General features: G+C 37.2%; 1 protein-coding gene across 2 annotated transcripts in view; it reads right to left on the bottom strand.

The window, feature by feature from the left end:
* Window positions 1–20,533, bottom strand: part of tmcc3 (transmembrane and coiled-coil domain family 3) — a 58,072-nt gene that overhangs the window by 10,042 nt on the left and 27,497 nt on the right. The window contains exon 1 of one of the 2 annotated variants that reach the window (XM_088924221.1): window positions 17,709–17,914. The exons of the other annotated variant lie outside the window; for it this stretch is intronic. Coding sequence (XP_088780347.1) covers window positions 17,709–17,789 — 81 coding nt within the window. The 5' untranslated portion in view covers window positions 17,790–17,914. Of the gene's footprint in view, window positions 1–17,708; window positions 17,915–20,533 lie in introns of those variants that run through there. 2 annotated transcript variants of the gene reach the window in all.

Here is a 20,533-nt window from a genome sequence, read left to right on the forward strand (position 1 = left end):
TTTTAAAAATGCCTACAGTCACAGATTCTCTAGCAGATTCAGACAATAAGTTCCTCAGATGTTGTGCTCTGCGTAAGAATCTACGTCACCTGTTGTATCTGGTCTTTAGTAAAGTAAGAAAGCCTGGATCATCACATCTCAAATCAGATTTAGTCCAGATTAGACTACACTCATACAATAAGACCTTATGATCTTATGAGATGGACCATTCAGTACCTTAGGTGGGAGCAGGAGAACCTTAAAGTCCTCAAAGGAAGCCAATTTATATAGTATAGGAGTTTTATGCCAATATGCAAAGTGCTTATAGATATCAAACCCAATTCTAAACATACTGAAGCTGGTTTATTACAGTATATACACAGACACCCCAATAAGTCACAACATCAGTCTAATCTTGATTAAACAAAGGCGTGAATCAACTATTTCAGCAGCAGGCAGAGCTGGGTTAGAGCCCTTGCTACAGTATATTAAGCAGACGGAAAAATGGGTGACATTCCGATCACGCGTTTCAGATGACAAACACAGGGTCAACAGTAAAACCAATGTGTTTAACTTCTATCATGTGTTAAATATCAGCATGGTCAATCACCGAACTGACGTCACCAACTCTGATAAAAAACTATAACCTTGGTATTGTAGGGCCACTGTATCTATTTCTTAAAGGCACAGAGCAGCTTGGGATTCAGATTTAAAACAGCCAACATTTACTAACTGGATCCTGACAACAGGAGTGAACCAAACTAAGGGAAGTACCAGTGATCACAACCTGTTTTTCCATGCACTCCAGTAGGAGTGACTGACAGTATCATAAGTCACACAAATCAGAAGTCAAGCTAATCATTAATTACCCTATCAAGGTCGGTCAGGACACAGTTTATTTTGTCAAAACTATGACTGCAAAGGTTCTAAGCATTCATTTAATGCATGGTGACAATAAAGCTGCCAATTCCTGTTCCAGTTATGCAAAAAAAGGCAAACTGGAAATATAATGATAGTTGAGCACTTGAAGATCCTTGTCAAGTGTTTAAACACACATGACTACTCGTCTCTTCGCCCAGGGAATGTGGTGCTGAAACTGCACCAGAAACAAAACTGCAGGCAAACAGAATTCCAAACTCAAACATATGCTTGAGGATGTTTATGCATGTTTCTTTAAGCGGATTATGTATGGCTTTTACTGAAATGGAATGAAATTTGTCTTATTTGCTATTTTTATAACAATGTTGGAAGTTACCTGAAATATAGTGTTGACTAAAAAAATACTCAAGACCTGCTGATTGGAAACTCAACTCTACTCAAGCATTTAGGTTTTATGATCCACTTACTTATTAAGCCATACTACACTGGTTCGTTGTACAATTTTCTGCCTTTTTGTCTTTTGTAGTACTGTGCTAGTGTTGGATAAACATGAAAGATCCATGTTGTACCATGAGGAGAAGCTACTCAAATCCATATCATACACATTCTAATGCTCTATGATTAAGCTAAAAGGCGGAAGAGGGAGACATCCAAGCAGGATCAGACTTGTTCACAGAAACACATTTTTTCGGGTTTTGTCATTAGTCAGAGCTCTGCTATAATCCTCTTTCTGATTAATCCATAAACAGTGCTTGTTAAAATACAGGTTGGCCCTGGTCAGCACAGGCATGACACTTTCAAGTAAAACCAATATGCTGCTGTAAATGTCACCAGCAGGTGGCAGCCTTCTCTCCAGACCAGAATTACTCGAGATCGCTAAAGCAAGAGAAGTCTAAAACCAGTTTATCAGAAGCAAGACTACTGGTCCAATTCCATCAAGGATTAAAATTTCCTTTATCATTTTAACCACACTGCTACCAAAGGAGAAGATCTACATTTGTGTTTCCCATTCAAACCCCACACACAGCAGAGGAGAAGGGACTTTAAAAACACAAAAACTCTGTGTGTGCATGATTGAAGTAGACTTCAAAACAAGTGCTTATTTTTCAAAACTACAACAGGCAGGCCACCTCCAGGGAGTGGTTTCAAAGCACTTTAACCTCAGGTACAATATAAAGGCAGCTGACAATCTCAAGAATGTGAATACAGCACTAGTATTGCTTCTTGTTCTAACATGTCCAGAAGATACTTGGGAAATTATTTCTAAAAACAAAGAGAGTTATCCTTGTCTAAGTTATCAAGTATGGGCTTAAATACTTTTTAATTAGTACAGCTCTTGCACATACTATCCCACAGTTATTACTTATAAGTCTGTTGACATGCCATGGATATGGAAATAATAAAAAGACTATTTTTTCTCCTCTGGTTGGATCTTTTACCATAGTTTTTGACATCTCCAATGGTGCAAAGTGCTACTTACCAGCTACAAATACCAAGTTCTGGTTTCCAGAAGTAGAATTTATTAAATAAGGTCACTTACAATAAATATATAATCAAAAGTGATTATAATAAACAACTAAGGTACTACAGATATTACTACTACAGCCCTATGAAATTTAAGTGAATTTAGGTCAGGAACCCAAGAAGATAATTAAGCCAGCACAATGTAAGTAAAGAATAAATAAGTATAATCAAATACTGAGCATCAATGAGTATAGGAGTCGATATTCAACATCTGCATCAGTGCAAAGCATCCTAAAAAACATTCATGATCTACATTAATTTACCATTACATTACCAACAAAACGTAAGAGTGAAACCACGATACAACTACAGCTCAGAATACAAATCCTATTTGCCAAATGGCTACTATGATGTTCAAGATCACACAATTGTATAATTAAAATGTTACTTTAATCCCCAAAAGAAATTAAGCATAAATATATCTTTCCCTGAACTAATGTAATTAACAAAAAAATAAAAAAACTGGGATTACTCCACAATGCTTTAGTTGAAACCTAAAATAGCCTCTAGTATAATTTTACCCAATAATAAACTAGTAGCAATTTGACACTAAAATCGCAAGGAAAGGTAGTTTAATGTAACCATAATGCAGGTGTGCAATGTGACTAAAATCGGTGGTTACTGGTTATTCCTTAAACAGCAAGGCTAGACACAGCAGCAGTCCCTCGAAGGAAGACTTCAAAGGCAGCCACAGTAAAGGTCAGATACAGTTCTATTTAATATACAGTAAGTGTATGTCCGCACAATGCAAACTCATAGTGCCTTGATATGAACAGCAGCACTGTGTCACCCACAAACAAGTTTGGAACATGAGCAGAATATCCAACATGTAATCAGACAGTAGCCTTCCTACAGCACTTATTCCTCACCTTGTCTCTGTTCTTATAAATGTGTACCAAAAATGCAATTCTTAATGCAAACTAATTCAGGACGCGTCTGTGAGACACCACCGGCTCATGCATACAAATGAGGAATGCAAATGTGTACTAAGACTAAGATCCGAATTCCTTGTAAGATTTATTTTATATCTATTATTCAAAAATTCAGTGGAACAAAGCACACTCACTTTGCTCACACTATGGATGGTTCTTAAGTCTCTCCCCTACTACAGTAATTCTGATTTTACCTTTCTGGTCTCTGTACCACTGGCAATCCTGTAAAAAGCAATGTCTTTTCTAGTAAGATATTTGTTTCACAAAAAAAGCACCAAGCCCCTGAGTAATCCTTGCATCATCTCCTGGAAAGGATAGCCCTGCAGGTTTTATAAGGGAATTCAAACATCTCAATGACTAAGCCTTGGAAATTACTGCAATTAAGATAAATTAAGAAAAATAGATTTAATCACGTCATTATTAACATGGGCAGAATAAAAAAAAACTGAAAACCCTGATGCACCACAGGAACAGGACTGATTATTAATATGATTATTATGAATATTAATCAAAACAACATCAAACAAAAAGAGCATGGGTAACTGGAAAACAATATGTTTCCCCTCAAAATACTGCAAGAATCCAATACACTGTCCCCTCTCCTATTGAAATACAGCCAGATATAATTTCAATTTTTATATACTACTGTACATTATAGTGGTTGAGGACTATGTGAACTCAAATATGCTGTATACAGAGAGAAGGGTCCACTTCTGAAGAAAACCAAACTTTGTAAGGCATGAAATTAATAATTCATTTGACTGATGGTTTTTATTCAAAGTGATTTACAGAGCCGAATGTTCTACTGGAGAAATCGGAGTCAAGTACCTTGCTCAAGAGCACAACATCAGTGTCCCACCTGGGATTCAAACGCACCGCCTTCTAGTTACTAAAGTACCTAGAGCAAGACTAGAGCTCTCACCATTACTCCCCCGCTGCTAAATGGAGCATTGAACTCATTACACATTTTCAACTTCTGCATATAGATTTGACTATTATCAGTCACACAATGTGTATAATGTAAAGTGGAGTATCAAATAGCAAAACCTCATTCCCTGGATTTCCTGTTTGTTTTGTCCCGCCCCCCCGCCCCAGTTTTGATGTAACCGAACTGAACCAGCTGTGAGACCATCTGGTTTCCCCGAGTGCTGGCTGGGAAAGCAAGTTGCACCCATTTTGCACAGGTCACTTCCCACGATGGGGAACACAGAAGGGGAAACTTGCACAAATAAAATCATCTTCTTATCGCTTTACTGCTCATGCAGGGCTGGGGTTTTTTTTAATCGCACAAGACAAAAGAGATCATCGAAAAAGTAGACACAAGAACAGAAAAACGGAGGCTAGACAAATTATATCGGCCAGTAAGTATGTTCTGACATCAGAAATTATTCCAGTGGTTGAAAAGCAACTAAAAGCACTCCTGTGTTTCACTCAGAATTATGCAAAGTGGTTAAAGAATTCAGGTTACAGAACATGATTTGAACACTTCACATTAAGGTTACATTGCTCTAAATCTGCTTTGCACCATACAGACAAGCCTACCTCCTGCTTGGCTACTAGCAATAGCTGACATCAGGGTTTGAACTGCCAATCAGTTAATCCAAGGTCAAGATAATCTAACAAGAATGTGGTTCCATTTTCTCTTTCAATACATAAGCTCAGAGAATCTAAGGCAACAGCCTGTTAAACCATGCAGGCTTCCAGAGTAGTTAAAATACAGTAATTAACTGGGTAAACACTGTAATTGATATTTTACAATATCAAAGGTATTGGCACCCCTAATCTAAAATGTTATATATTTATTAAATTTTTAGCACACTGTGATTGCCCTTGGACTTTTTTCCAAATTAGTTGAGCTTAGTTATTTCACCTTAATCTTTACTTTTACCATTAATAAATTAGTGTAGTTTAATGAGCTGTAGGCATTAAAATAAACTAGGGAACGATGCTGTTTCAAATACAGAGTGGCAGCAATTTTGTATGCGATTGTACATGCTTACCAGATGAAGGAGAAATAGTATTTAAATATGTGGCAGCTACTGTATCAAGTTACTTGAACATTCTTACTTCATTACATCACTTTCAATCACTCATTTCTATTAGGCATACTGCAAATACATTCACATCACTACTACTGAACCTGAGAATGTAGGCAGAAAAGACTGTTACAAGACTCAATTTGGTCAACATGGACTGCAAACAAACTGAAGAAAGAAAGTTTAACAGTCAGAAACACTGAAATAATAATATTATTTATATATAACACTTCTCTATATATATAATATATATATATAATTTTAAAGATTATCTCAAATGAATAAGAGTAAACAGTGAAAAACATACCGCAAGTCAAAGAAGAATCTACCTGGAAGTGCATTTAAAATTGAGAACTGGAGGAACATCTTTACACAAAGGGATGTGGGAGTGTGGAATAAGCTACCACGCCATGCGGCTGTCGCAGATACCACGGCTTCCTTCAAGAAATGGCTGGATTTCTGGGATCAATAAGATACTGACCAAACAAGCCAAAAAAGTCCTCACTTTACCCGTCTCAAGTTCATGGTAAAGTAAGCCAAAACAACAACGAGTTTCTTTTCAGAGCTGGTCATTTCTTGTTTTCTAAATTCTAATTTAATTAAAGAAAATTCTCATTTCTTTTGAGTGGAACTGCAACAGGGATTGGGTTAAAAATTCTAATTAAAAAACTGGAATGGACACCAAACTGGATTCCTTTTTGCACTGGTAACGTCCGACAGCAAAGTGGATTTTATAATTGTTGTTTATAATTCTGTTTGGTAAGGTCTAGTGTAACATTGCATTAAAGTTAAGAAAACTGTAAACTGTAATATCTTATAAAGAACTAGCAAGATGTATCCTGTTACAGAAGTTCGGTCAGGAGAAAAAAACTGATTTTCCATAACAGTGTCATCCAGTGGCAATTTATTGTACGTCCAGTAATTTCAACAAAACCAGCAGACTTTAATGTATCCTTAGTATTTTTTCTTCATCTTTCTCTTATACCGTTTTGGGAAGTTTCTGCTTGATGGCACTTTCAAGGAACAGGAACTTGACAAATATGAAAAAACAAAAGAGAGACTGCCCTTGTAGCACTGTAATTCAGACGATATGGATGGAAAATATTCATGTCAAAAACTACGTACAAAATATCCACTGGGTTGCAATGAGACAAAATAAAAAAAAAGTAATTTGATAAGACTCCCTTAGCCACTTTGCAAGAAACTCACTGAACAAGTTATGAGCACAAAGCAACTGGCGGAACAGGTATCAGATTAAAGCCAGCGTATCCTTTAATAGAATTGCCAAAAAAAAAACCTGAATAAATCTTTCACAAAACCTTTGTTACTCGAAACTGTAACTTGTCACTCGAATCGTCTGTCAAAGAAAGAATAATGTAACTTAAATAAAAGCATAATTTAGTGTCAATGACTTGTTTTTAATCCCCCCTCAAAGTCAGCAGTGCACATTCTTTGAGCTGTCAGTCCTGTAGTCTGCTCATAATATTTCATAGAGCAAAAGGATGACATGAAAGATGAACAAGGTGATTAAAAACACCTTTTGCACAGGATTCTGTTTCACTTTGTTTAGACCATTTATCAATGTCAATTTTTTATTACATCTCTTTTTTTCTTCATTTTCGCATATCCTATAGCACATTTCATTTAGCTTTCACACTTTTAGAAATTTCACAAGTTTTCTACAAGAGAAAATTGCATAATACCATATTGTCCACATATTTCACACTTTTCATTGACAAATGCATATATTAATTTGTCTGGACACTTTTTTCGAATACAAATTATATACAATTAACAAATTAACAAATGAAAACTACCATAGGCTCAAAGACGAGATAAATAGCTGGTGTCAACAGCCATGGTGAACTGTTAGCTTCAGGACAACTCACATTGAAAATAAGGAAATTTCTGTGAGTAAAATGCTATGCTTTTTAGAATTCAATTTAAAATGAAGAATGAAAATTTAAATTACATTTCAAATGAAGCTGCTTGTTCAAAGACCTCTAACAAGTTTGTTAGGTAAGACTTATTAAATCCATGTTAACTATTCTCTATTATATTATTTCCAAATAGTTAATAACTGCTAATTGTAAAATGTGGGGGAAAAATGTGGATTTTTTTCATTCACTAATCACAGAATAAAAAAATTAAAAATAAGATTTGACATTAAGGCACAAATATTACACAGAAATTGACATGAAAAGTCATGGAAAAGACCTCAGTGAAGTGTGAAATAAGCTATGAAGAAAATATATCATGGTTTCCCTCTAAGTATATCAAAGTAATATGCAGTCAAAAAATCATATAGTGATAACAGAAAAAAATACTTCACATTTAGCCAAATGTTCATGTGACTCCTGCATGAATCCACAGGGCTGCGTTTCTTTTTGGGTTTTCAAACAAAAACGGGGGGAAATTTAGAGAACTTCAAAAAGCTGGTGCTGCCCAACTGGCTTAGGAGCAATGTTACCGCATAAGAAGTTCTTTTCTTGACTTACTCAAAAATCATTTTTTAATGAAGGCCTTGACAGGCAACAAGCGTGTGACAGTGCAGACTTCAGATAATGAATTACATCAAAGGAGGCCGCAACTCGAGATCACTGTGACGAAATCTACAAGCAGGGTTATTACAGTAAACGAGTGCTGTTGTGCTTTACTGAAGACAGTCCAACAATACTGGTACAGCACAGGTGCATGAAGCCCAAAAATATCATGATTACTAAAAGCAAAGCACTCCCTTTACTGAAGTGAAGCCCCATGTCCCACACAGGTCTTGAGCAGACACGTATAAAAATAGACAACACACAAATAGCAGGATGAACTTCTGAAACCTCTGCACTTTGTTCCCCACACCTGTGCTTACTGAGAAAAGATCCATATTGAGATAAGGAGCAGTTACGCATTTCTGCTTGAGATTTGAGTGGAGGCTTGTGGAAAGTTTTTCAAGTTGATATCTTGCACTTCGACTGAACATCCATTAAAAAAAAAGGCAAATTTAACAAAATATGTCAATACTGTACCTGTCCTAAAAGACACAGAGCCTTTAAAAAAAAAATCACTTGCAATAAAAGTTTACGGTAAAAGATAAAATACATTTGAAATTATTTTAAAACTAAGAAAAGGAAGCATTTCTTCACCCAAAGGGTTACAGGAGTCTAAGATTTAGCCAGTCGAGTGGGTGAAGCTGATACATTGGCTTCCTTCAAGAAACAGCTGAAATTCTTGATCAATAAGCAAGTACCTAATGAGCCAGATGGGCCAAATGTTCTCCTCTCATTTCTCAATCCACACATTTTCTAACCGCGTTATCCAATTCAGGGTCCCAGGGGAGCTGGAGCCTATCCCAGTAAGCAACAGGCACAAGGCAGGATACATTCTGGATGGGATGCCAGTCCATCACAGGGCACACACACAGATATGCACACACTCACACCAATTTTCCCAGAAGCCATTTAACCTACCACTCTGTCTCTAGACTGTGGAAAGAAACCAGATCACCTGGATGAAAACCATGCAAGCACAGGGAGACAAACAATCCCAGGGCCCCAGGGCTGTGAGCAGGCAAGACCAACCACGGCACCACCATGCCACCCCCTCGGATTTTTAACCTCTCTCATGTTCTTAAATATTTCGACAACCACAGACAGCTACAGAATAACAAGAGGAGCATATGCAAATAATTATTCAGCAATATAAAAACTTAGAAGAGAATTCTTACTTAAGGTGCTAAGTGCCCTAAACATGAAACTAGCAGAAGCTTTCAAAGCTGCTTCATAGAACAGAACAAAAAAATGAAAGCTGTTGATTTTGAGAGGACAGTGTATATATGGAAAGTGGGACTTCTCCCTTTAAAACAATTGAAAATACTGAACTAGAATTCATTTGAGTTAGGAAAGGCAGAAAAAAATGCTATTTCAAATGATCTTTTAAGAATTTAACTGAAACTAAAGACCAAAGTTAAAAGTGGGCAGGAGAAATGGAATGTAATTGAATCTCAGTGAGCTCATCTACCCCTTGTAATTGTCCATAACATGTCATAACATTTACGAATAACAGATCATGACAGCAATGATCTCCTGACAGATTTCAAGAACCACCCACTATATTCAAACTGAAACTCGATGACACTGGGGGAAAAAAAAACACCTAATTAACTGAGAAAATTTTGGCCCTTGGGGAATTTAGTTGTGGATCTGAAAAAAGGGTTGTGTGGGAACAATGATTCAATTTATTAAGATGCAACTAATTCAAACTAACTGCTCTTTACAAACCTTATAAAAGCTTGGTGCTGCTAGGCAACACAATAACACAGAAGTCTGATGAAAGTCATAATATAAATTACATTTTTTCTGGCTTCACAAACACCTGACGAGAACTACAGTATATTCCGCTATAAGAGGGGTAAAACATCCAAATGGTTAATTTGCTAATATAACCTCGCCCTTGATTTCTGAACACCTGATTTACACATTTTCACCATAAAAAATTTTCAAACCCAGTTAAACGACCAGTTTAGCTGGTTGTGAAGAATTTTTCACTACAATGAAAGAGCGGCTTTTGTAGTACAACAGAAAATGGCGTCCCGATTCCCCGAACAGTTCACCAATGCATCTGCTTTCAGAGCTTTTTTACACAAGTCCATCTTCAGTCAACTACTGAACCAAGGACAATTGCTTGTTTATGATCATTACAACAAAGTGCTCTTAATCTAACAATGTAATGCTTTGTTTCAGTAAAAAAAATATCATACATTTTACAAAAGTGCAGTCAATGGTAGTATACAGTAATGGGTGTTTACTAGTGAGTACAGGAAGTCGTAGAGAAAACCCTTGAAAACCTTGAAAGACACCACCAGCACTTTCCTCTGTTTTATAGTGCTGATAGGTGACAAACACCTCCTGTAATACAAAGGCTTTCATTTTCTGTCACGGGGGTAGTACAGCAGTTTACAGATCTCTTATGGCATTTTGAAAATGAAACAATGCACACCTCAGCAGAGAGCAACAAGTTATTTTAAGGAACCTCTGGAGGTTTGAATTCCAAATAGAGTTCCAAACTCCAAACTCCATCTAGAGTCTAATGACTATGACAAAGAACAGTGAAAGAGAAGATTTAAACATTAGAAAATCTTTTATTTAACCCAAACACTCTCTGTGGGGGGTTAAAATGATCAATTCTACTTTATGTCAAGCATGCAACCGATACCACAATAACTTTAAAATATTTCAAAAACAGAGATTTTGAACTGTTCTTGAAGTCAAGGATGAGAGCAAACAACAAGGGGCACCACTGTCTGAGAACATACAAAAACACTTAAATCCTAACTTTTGATTATTTTATTTTACCAGGGAAGTAAATTGAGAAGGAATTCTCATTTACAATGATAACCTGGAGACCCCTTCTTACAGCAGGGCATCTACTGGACCAAGAGTACAACAGCAGTATCCAACCCAGAATTTCCAATGGAGATAGTCCGGAAAAAGGACTCATATTTTAAAGTCTCCTGTGGACCCAGTGCTACAGACTGATTTATATCACATAATGCACCGCAGATGTTTCTGAAACAAGCTCCCTGCTGAGCTGGAAGTAAAGCTTAAAATGTTGAATCAGATGGTCCTGCAGCAATAAAGTTGTTGCAGCTCGAAAAAGTAAAGGAGTAAATAAGGCTGGCCGTTCACTTATCCATGGGAATTACAGTAAAAGTCAGTGAAAATATAACTCTTGCTCCTGACATTTTCAGCACCATATCACTGTCATTTCACCACCAGTATAAAATTTCATTACAAGTAGCAGCCATGTTCTTAAATGAATCTTTAAATATCCACGCAAGATTCAGGTTTTGAAAACTGCAATTAAGAGCAGCCACTGAACCCTGAAATCCAGCTATACAGAACACAACTGGAGCACACACATTTCGTACTACAGCCTTTGGCCAATACAGAAGCAGAGCCTTTGCATACTTACCAAACCCATAAAGTGTTAAGGTTTATAAATTTGGAAATACTAAGGTTGCCTTTTTTGTATCATGATCAGGTCTTTTTAACCCTTGCATGTCCTGCTGTCACTGTTACTGAATCACTGAACATCATTTATACTAAACATCACAAGTCCCAGTAAAATGACAACCTACAATACCTCCTTAAATGTTTGCAATGTGGGAGTTACTCCAGTCACTGCTCCTCCGTATTGGAGTAGGCAAGTTGACAGGTATATAGTAGCGATAGTCGATAAATGCATTTGACAAAACTGAATAAGCCTAGCAAGTACCGCTTTGTGTGCATTATATTGGGCAGGGGCTCCTCTTTCTTGCATTGTAGATAATATTTGTTACCAGCTGCGAGAGTGCAGAGCTGTTCTGGGTTTTTCAGAACCAGGGCTGTTGGGGTAGCAACTTTCCTGCATTCCACACCTGTTCCTTTCGATGTTGGAAGGGTTCTGTGAAAGCACCATCCATGTAGGTCTCACGTGCACATAAAAAATAAAGGGTACTTTCAAACACATGATTAATTGATATCGTTATGATCTGTAATAATTGTGAGCACTCCAAAAAGATGTCCAACTGGCGAGAGAAATGATAAAAAACGTGTGTTGCTATTTTAAGATGGAACACTTTCATACTTTCAGATGTTTAGAGTCGCAGCTGTGAGCGAACTGTGAAAAGGAAGTATTCAATGTAGTTAATACACAGAAGGAGGGACATTGAAGATACACAAATCAGAGCAGTAGAGATCTTGGAAGGACCCAAACTACTGAAAATCAAATACCTTTTGTTACCACAACTGGTAGTGACAAGATGACAAAAAATTCACTTCCACCTTTTTTTTAAAAAAAAGCATGACTGGCTTTTAGTGTTTAATGATTAATGAGGCAGCTCTGAAGTCATATGAACAGAAATATCCATCTAAAAGGAAAATTATTTGTAATAGCCAGCAGGCCAGCATTCTCAAAGGCATGACTTTTGAAATGTCATGACCTTGTATGTTGATGTACTATACATGTTCAGCCATCAATACGGTAAGTCATCTTAACACTACTATTCCTTGCTTGTTTACAGAAGCCTCATTAACATACTTGAAACCACATTGTACTTCCAAGCAAGTCTGTCGTATGACAGGTAGACACATTCCTGCCAAAAACTGTAGCAGTGTTAGGTTACAGTCTATTACCTTCCTCTCATTCCATTTGGAAAAAAAAAACACAAACACTACTCCTTCCCCACATGTAAAGAACACTTCCACTGTGATCAAAAAAAGCATATCTCCTGAAGATCTCTGATGGTAGAAACATAACATCCACAAAACACGAACAAACATTCACAGTATACAATGCTATGACTTGCAGAAAGCCACAGACTTCCTAAGGGGCTAGTGTTGAAATATACTGTATCCTTAAAGTTTAGTAAATTTGGCATTCAGTTTTTAAAAAGTGTCCTAAAATATTTTATTTTAATTTTACATGAAATATTTTAAAGCAGACTCGAAGAATTTATATAAAAAACTAAACTAAACGTGGACTAAAACACTTATCTAACACCTTTTCAAGAAAATATAAGCAGAAAATAAAATTGTAGGGGGTTGGTACTCTGGCATGGTAGTCAGAACTACTGTCATACAGCACCATAATTCCAGGAATTCTGGTTTCCCAAAGACAAGCAGGTTAGGCTTGACTGGCTAGTTACTCCAAATGATCACTGTCTGGGTAGGCAGGACTTCAAGGGGATTTCATCCATGGGGAGCGGGGGTTGTCCCCAATACGGGAAGTACTGACTATGTGATGTTATTGTGAGGGAATGTTCAGGAAGTTAAATGTCTCACGAAGCAACAGTTGATACTGTATATCTGATAAGCATCAATTTCATGATGAAATCACCACCTTCACATTACTACATTACTTGCACAGAACCTTTCCTTATGAAACTACGAGAGTTAAATATCTGTTTTGATTTCTCCCTGCTTACAATTCCACACTCAGGTTTCGATAGCTCTTTCAGATAGGAGGAAATCACAATGTAACCGAACTGTGTATCTCCCTGTATTGTACCAAGAAACTACACAAGCACAGGCTTGTGTTAGTTGTGAGTCTTATTTTCCAAACCTTTCTACTCTGACTAAGAGAATTTCATATGAATTGTTTCTAAACAATACGGAACAAGACTAGTTTAAAAATCTTACTGACACCTTTTCGAAGAAACGTTATGTATCATTACTGCTATTGGATGCCTTCATTTTTTTCCTGTGCTCTTTCACATTCAGCATTTCACTTTAAGGTCATTTATATATATATTTAAAAAATGAATACTTACAGAGAAGTGTGTCTGAAGAAGAGTAGTAACATGGCTTGCAGCAAGTCAGACTGCTTCACAAGACTTCAGCTGACAATTGGCAAGACCTCAATCCTCCTAACTCCTTTAATCACCTGATTGGCTGAAATACTATTCAGAAACATGTATTAATAAGACTATACAGAATACTGAACTAAAACTATGCTACATAAGCTTTCAGACATTTATATGTACATAAGGGAAACTAAAAGGAAGACTCTTTGACATGATACAAAATGGTTTTACCATAACCTAAAACTACTGTACATTGAAAACCAACACTAAAACAGTGGTTTCATTAAAATAGTTTTAAACCTTTATGATGAGTGTCTTCTTAAGTAAGGTGTCTTTAAGTATTGAAAAGATTCAAAACTAGGTTTTCCTTTCTCTGTACTTCACCTAAATGCAAATTCCACATGCCAGAAATATATCGCAATCCCTGAGGTTATCTACTAAGATAATGTTTGCTTATTATGCTAAATGCTTTTCATGTGTTTCCTGAAATGAGACGTGCAAGACCAATAAAAATAATGACATTGATTCCTTTCCAAAATACCTTAGTAGAACAGCACAAACCAATCAGAAATGCGTGGAAAGCAGTTGAGAGATGCTGAATTCAGCCAGGGAAATGAAGGACACAAACTACGTCTAAGTATTCTTTGTCTTTTACTTTCCTGCCAACTACGCATAGTTTCCCTCCTGCAACTCCAGCTGTTTCAAATTAGAACCATCCCCGCTGAATTTGTCCATCTTCCAGCTACACAAAGCAGAAAAACAAAATCAAGGAATTATAGTACTGTCAAAAACTAAAAAAACTGTATGCATGCCGTGTATGGAAGAACGTGTGCGCACTTCCACCACTTTCAGATCAGCACACCAATGTTGAGATAAGGTAAAGCACAGAGCCTAGTGGTTTTTATTCCATCCAACATACATTCATTTCCCCAGTCCAAACTGCATGAAAACTATGCACCAGCAGCCATATCACCCTGCAACTCACAACTGGCAACCCACTGAAGCTAAGCAGGTGTGAGCCTGGTCAGTATCTGGATGAGAGACCTCCTGGGAAAAACTAAGGTTGCTGCTGGAAGAGGTGTTAGTGGGGCCAGCAGGGGGCGCTCACCCTGTGGTCCATGTGGGTCCTAATGCCCCAGTATAGGTGGGGACACTATACTGTAAACAGGTGCCGTCCTTCGGATGAGATGTAAAACCGAGGTCCTGACTCTCTGTGGTCATTAAAAATCCCAGGGCATTTCTCGAAAAGAGTAGGGGTATAACCCCAGTGTCCTGGCCAAATTGGTGTCCTTACCAATCATGGCCTCCTAATAATCCCCGTCTATGAATTGGCTCCATCACTCTGCTCTCCTCCCCACTGAGAGCTGGTGTGTAGTGAGCATACTGTGCTCTATGGCTGCCGTCGCATCATCCAGGTGGATGCTGCACATTGGTGGTGGAAGGGAGTCCCCATTACCTGTAAAGCGCTTTGAGTGGAGTGTCCAGAAATATAAGTGTAAGCTATTATTATTATTCAAACTGAATTAACTGAATAATTCTAGTACCAGCTCTCTTGGAAGTGAGGCCATGAACTGCTATCACTGTAAATGGTACGAGTAGAAGGAAACATCGAGAGTGACTGCCAAGATAACAGGTCACAGAAAAATTCTCACTACCTGGTAAACAAACTTTGCTCTCTGAGTACAGTTTTATCCTTGTGGAAAAGTTCTAAAATTAATAAAACAATCATACAGTTTTCTTCTTAACCTTTTTGTATAACAGACCGATGAATGTGAATAAGTTAAGCAGCAGGCTGGAGTAAATAAACAGTACCTGTTGCATTCAGGTAGTGCATACAATCCTTGCTGTTTTTCTAAAATGAAACTGCAACCAGTACAATGTAGATGCACGAAAGCAATTCTTAGTGCTCTTTATTGCAAAACACAGTCATTGTTTTTCCCTGTTCTAGAAGCACCAAAAATCGATGTCAAAGATTTGTTGCAAACAAAACAAGAATCTGTTTTATACTTCAGAAAACTGTTTTTGGCACACCACACATGCATAGCTGTGTATGCAGATCTCTAAAATGTTATCAGGACTTAAGTGTCCTAAGGTTTGAAAGCCTTTATAAAGAAATTCATACCCTGAATATAGAATTTGCTCCCAAATACAAAGTGGTCTAACACATACTAATGATAACAAATGTCCAAAACAGAGAGGTTTTCAAAACGATGCAGGTGTAATTTCAATTAAATCTAATTACAGTGCAATTTTTTAAAACGATCATGAAAAACATCTAATATTATTGTAATGTTTTCTAAATTTAAAATGTCAATAAATATTGCCAAGTATTACTCATTACAGGTGACACAACTGTAAGTAGTATTAGACTGTATATATTTGACGTTTTCTAACATCGAAAGACCATTGATACGTTAACAAGAATAGCTCATGTGAAGCAATTTGCCACTAAAACTCAGAACAAATATATAAATCACTGTTACGTTTACATAAATGAGAATTTATATTATCTAAGGCATTGTGGTGGACATGGTGATAATTTCATTTTCGACTTGCTTTGGCGATTTCTTCAAGACTTGTGTGTAACTCGCTGTTAGAGATTAGGCTATCTGGATAATTTCCAGCATAAATTCAATTTTGTTTCGCTTTTTTGGTAGAAAATGGTAACAACGAGATCGTTATTTCAGTTATGTGCCTTAATCTACTGTATCCAGAGTCCTACAATACGCTCTTTGATCTAAAACGCTGCCGAGGGTCTTGTGGTCATCAAGCAAACGAAATGAGTCTGCAGACAACTGAAGCGAGTCGCAAACTACCACTCACGTCTGCAGCGCTATACTGTAGCTTCAAGCCTCTAGAGAGCCAACAGGTAAACTGTCAGCTGTTCAGAGACTACTGGTTTATCCAGATTTCGATTTAAATCTTCAGGTGTTGAGATGTACCATAGCCGCACCTGAACAGTGAATGAGGCTCTTCCTAGGCTACTAATCTAGACCATAATTACCTACACAAAAAAGAGCAGCCGTTAATTTTGCTGTTCTGGTGATTCTGTGTTAACCTTAAATTAGAAATACGTCTGCAGTATTATTAATCGACAAAATCGACTTTCCCCAACCATTTAGATCCAACACAGCGCTGTTACAATCAAGATTTTAAATGCTGTTTTAAACATGTGGAACATATACCCTCAAGTTACAGTTAATAATGGGTGATGTTACATATCGATCTTTTTTTCTGTACACAACAAGAGACTTTCATATATTTCATACTCCGTATGAAATCATCACTGAGAATCAACTATAAAACACTCCTGCCTTAGTGCTCAGCACAGAACTGAAATCATCTGGCCGCAAGAAGTCGGCTGGAGGACAGCTTATTTCTCGCTTCTACACAATGTCTCACCTATACAGACCAACGTGTTGCTGTGTCTAAACGCTTGCATAGGCAGTAAGAACGAGCTCAAAATATTTTGAAATAGCAGCGCTTTCACTATCACAACCAAAACAACATACAAAAACAATGCATGAGGAACAAACACACATTGAGTGTAAAAGCATGGTGGAACACAAACGCGTAGCCAAGAGCTTGTCCTTAGACTTCAGTATTGAAATAAAAAATAATAAATGTATAGCAACGATGAGACAAAGCACCAGCGCAATAAATGCATATAAAACCCACGAATTACGATTTTTCTATACCGTATACACACTATGGGTATGTGGGCCAGTGTGTACAGGCACTGAGTCGGTATATTGTAATTTTATTCATTTCTCGCGTGTAAGAGACTATTAATTTCGCACTCCTTTAGAGCTAAGAAAGCAACCCATAGTATTATACCCTTTAATAATCCTAGAAACCCCCTACTTTTAAATTGACGATGTTTGGGGACTCATTTCATCCAGTTTTTACTGTTTTCAATAAATAAATAAACCCGTCTGAACGATCGAAGTTATAAGACAACATTGATCTTCTCGAAATAAAAAAAAAGACGACATAAGAGCTAATAGTGAACAGTCTATTTACCATATTCTGCCTGGTCTCGTGGGAACTGCCCGATTCGGGTAAACTTTTATCCGCTGCAATTGTTAATTCTGCGTCCGGCATAATCCTGCTGCAACTCGGTCACAGAGGTATTCAGGTTGTTTCAGACCAGGTACATGACTCACTCTGTAGAGGTTCCCAAGTGCAACCGACAACAACTCTTCACCCAGATTTACTGCCGCGCTGCTTGTACAACACTTGCAGCCAGCAACGCAATGTGCGAGTAAACCCCGCCTATGTCCGAGTGTGACAGAGGGAATAGTTTGAGTTAACTCTTTACACGCCCCACGTTTGTAAAATCTCCCTGAGACTGCGGAAATACTTATTTCCATGCTCGTTTCTAAAATCTCACGAATAATAATGCAGCAATACAGTACACTAACATTTAATTATTCAAACATGTAAGCCCTAATTCTTTAAAATTGCCGTCTGTCTGTCCTTCGGTTCATTTTCATTACAGCACAACGAAAGCGCAAAGCGCTTGCCACAGAGAAGATTCAGAGCGTGTTTATCATTAATGGATAATATCCAATGTTTTGAAGTGACTGGATTAATCTTTCTCAATAAAAAAAAACTGATGCAGAATGAGTGTTTCAAAACGTTTAACATTATCGGTGCCTTGACGTTTAATGCAACACGTGACGCTGATTGTGCACTGAAGCGTAGACCCTTCTTGATTTGTTGTTAAAATAGGTATTAAGTGTTTTTTCAGAAGGTTAAAGCCACAAACGTCAATCGTTACCTTTTATGTGTTCTCTGTAGTATTATAATACACAGATGAGAAAGACCAACACCTTGTCCAGACAAATTAAAGACAAAACGTCGCAGCAAAACTCCTAGCAAGGTATTCCCGTTTCTGTTTATTGATTTTATGGTTTTAGTGTTACATTTAGTGTTACACAAAACTGCCAGCTGTTTGCAGTTTTACACATTCTTCCTCTTAGTCAGCTCGTGCCCCTTGGCTCATATTTCATTGCTCTCTCTGATAAAGTCCACTGGGTTGACTTTGTCAATACCTGTGAGGGTTATGAACTCTTGATCCAGGTCCCTCATAAACGTCTGTGTTTATTACTGAACAAGTTCACGTATTTTAGCCTGACAGTATAGGAGAATGTACTTGGTTGCACTTGCCATATATTGTAAATGAAAACTAGTGCATTGCAAACCCTATGTCCAAGGTCGTAGGCCTTTCGTACAGTAGGTCCTAGGTCTGATCTTTGCCCCTGCCACTTTGAGTGTTGTTTAAAATGGCCGAAACTATGTCCAGATGACATTAGAAAGAGCAAACGCTCTCCTGGATTTAGCATGATGGAGCTCGTTAATAATCATGAAGACGTATCACCTGTAACTTTACTTCAATGAACTGCTTAGGTGTCTCAGGAGTTTCATGCAATGCATTTTCACTGCTGTGTCCTGCTCATTTCACTGCACACCTGAGGAGGACTCTATAGCCACAACGTTGTGTTTTTGCTTCTTTCCTTTTACTTTGCAGCGAGGAAGTAAACTTCTTTCTTTACAGTTGGCATACTGATGTATCTCCTCTGACTTTTTTGTTCTGATTTCTCTTTACAAAAGGTATGGGGTTAAATGTTTATATATACTGTAGATGAACATTCACAATAACACTGAACAGTACAATTGAAGGTATGTGTTAAATATCAAGCAGTTGTGTACAGTATTACAGATACCAATGTACTGACATCTACTGTAGTTTTCTTATATTGGAGCTCTGTAGATGAAATCATCTTCTTATTCTACTCTGATATTCAGATATTTCCTCAATACTCTGTTGAGAGAAGACATTTCAGACTTTCCCCTCAACCTGCCCTATATGAGTTCACAATTTAATAACCAACAAAAGCATTCATTGGTAGCCTTTTATCATTTTATATTTTGCATAAGTGCTAAATTATTAAATAACTATCTTTTTTTCTGAAGATGTACAGAATATGAGATCAACACACAGTACACCATCCTAACATGGCTTTAGTCATACACTGTCATTAATTACACATGAAATGCTTTAAAAAGATTCATCGATCGCTAATAAATAAATTAGGAGTTGTGATGAATTTGACTCGTAACACCCAGCTATGTAAAACTGTGAAGAAGACCTCAGTCCTTTATAATGGTTGCAAAGAAAAGAACAAGACATTAATAAAAAAAATAATTCTTCACATCATCCATTTTTAAAGAGTTTACTTGAAAATGTAATAGGAGGAAAATTGGATATGTGAATGCAAAAACAATTAGCAATTAGCAATTAACAATTAACAATTAACAATTAGGACTTTATCATTCTCTTCACATAGCAAAAGGGCTAAGTGGAAACAATTTCAGACCAAGTCAGTTTCAAACACAACACAGTTCAATAAAGTCCTGGAGCACCTTCACCAGCAAATGTGTGCCCTCAACCTTTAATTATTCAGTTTTCTCTCGGCGTCTAGATTTTTGACCAAAAGGATTTTCATTCTGTGCCATTTATGAAAGGCTGAGAATGTTAATACTCAGTTTAACATGAAGAACATTATGCATAATAATATGATATTCATTAAGTCATTTACTTGACTCCAAAGGCACTGGGAACCTTCTGTTCCCACTGCCAGAACAAAGGTTAAAAACAAAAAAAAATTGAAAACTAGTTTTAATAGATCCTGCACACTTGTACAGGATCATTACTAGAAATTATCTAGCACAAGTCACAGTGACACTTTAATATGCCACCGAATAGAAGTAGAGTCTTGCTTTGCACGTTGTGGGTTGTTCTCAATTTCAGTATCATTTTCCCCATGTGCTCAGTAGTGATA

The sequence above is a fragment of the Atractosteus spatula genome, chromosome 8, assembly GCF_055471065.1.
Source record: "Atractosteus spatula isolate fAtrSpa1 chromosome 8, fAtrSpa1.hap1, whole genome shotgun sequence".
Lineage (NCBI taxonomy): Eukaryota > Metazoa > Chordata > Actinopteri > Semionotiformes > Lepisosteidae > Atractosteus > Atractosteus spatula.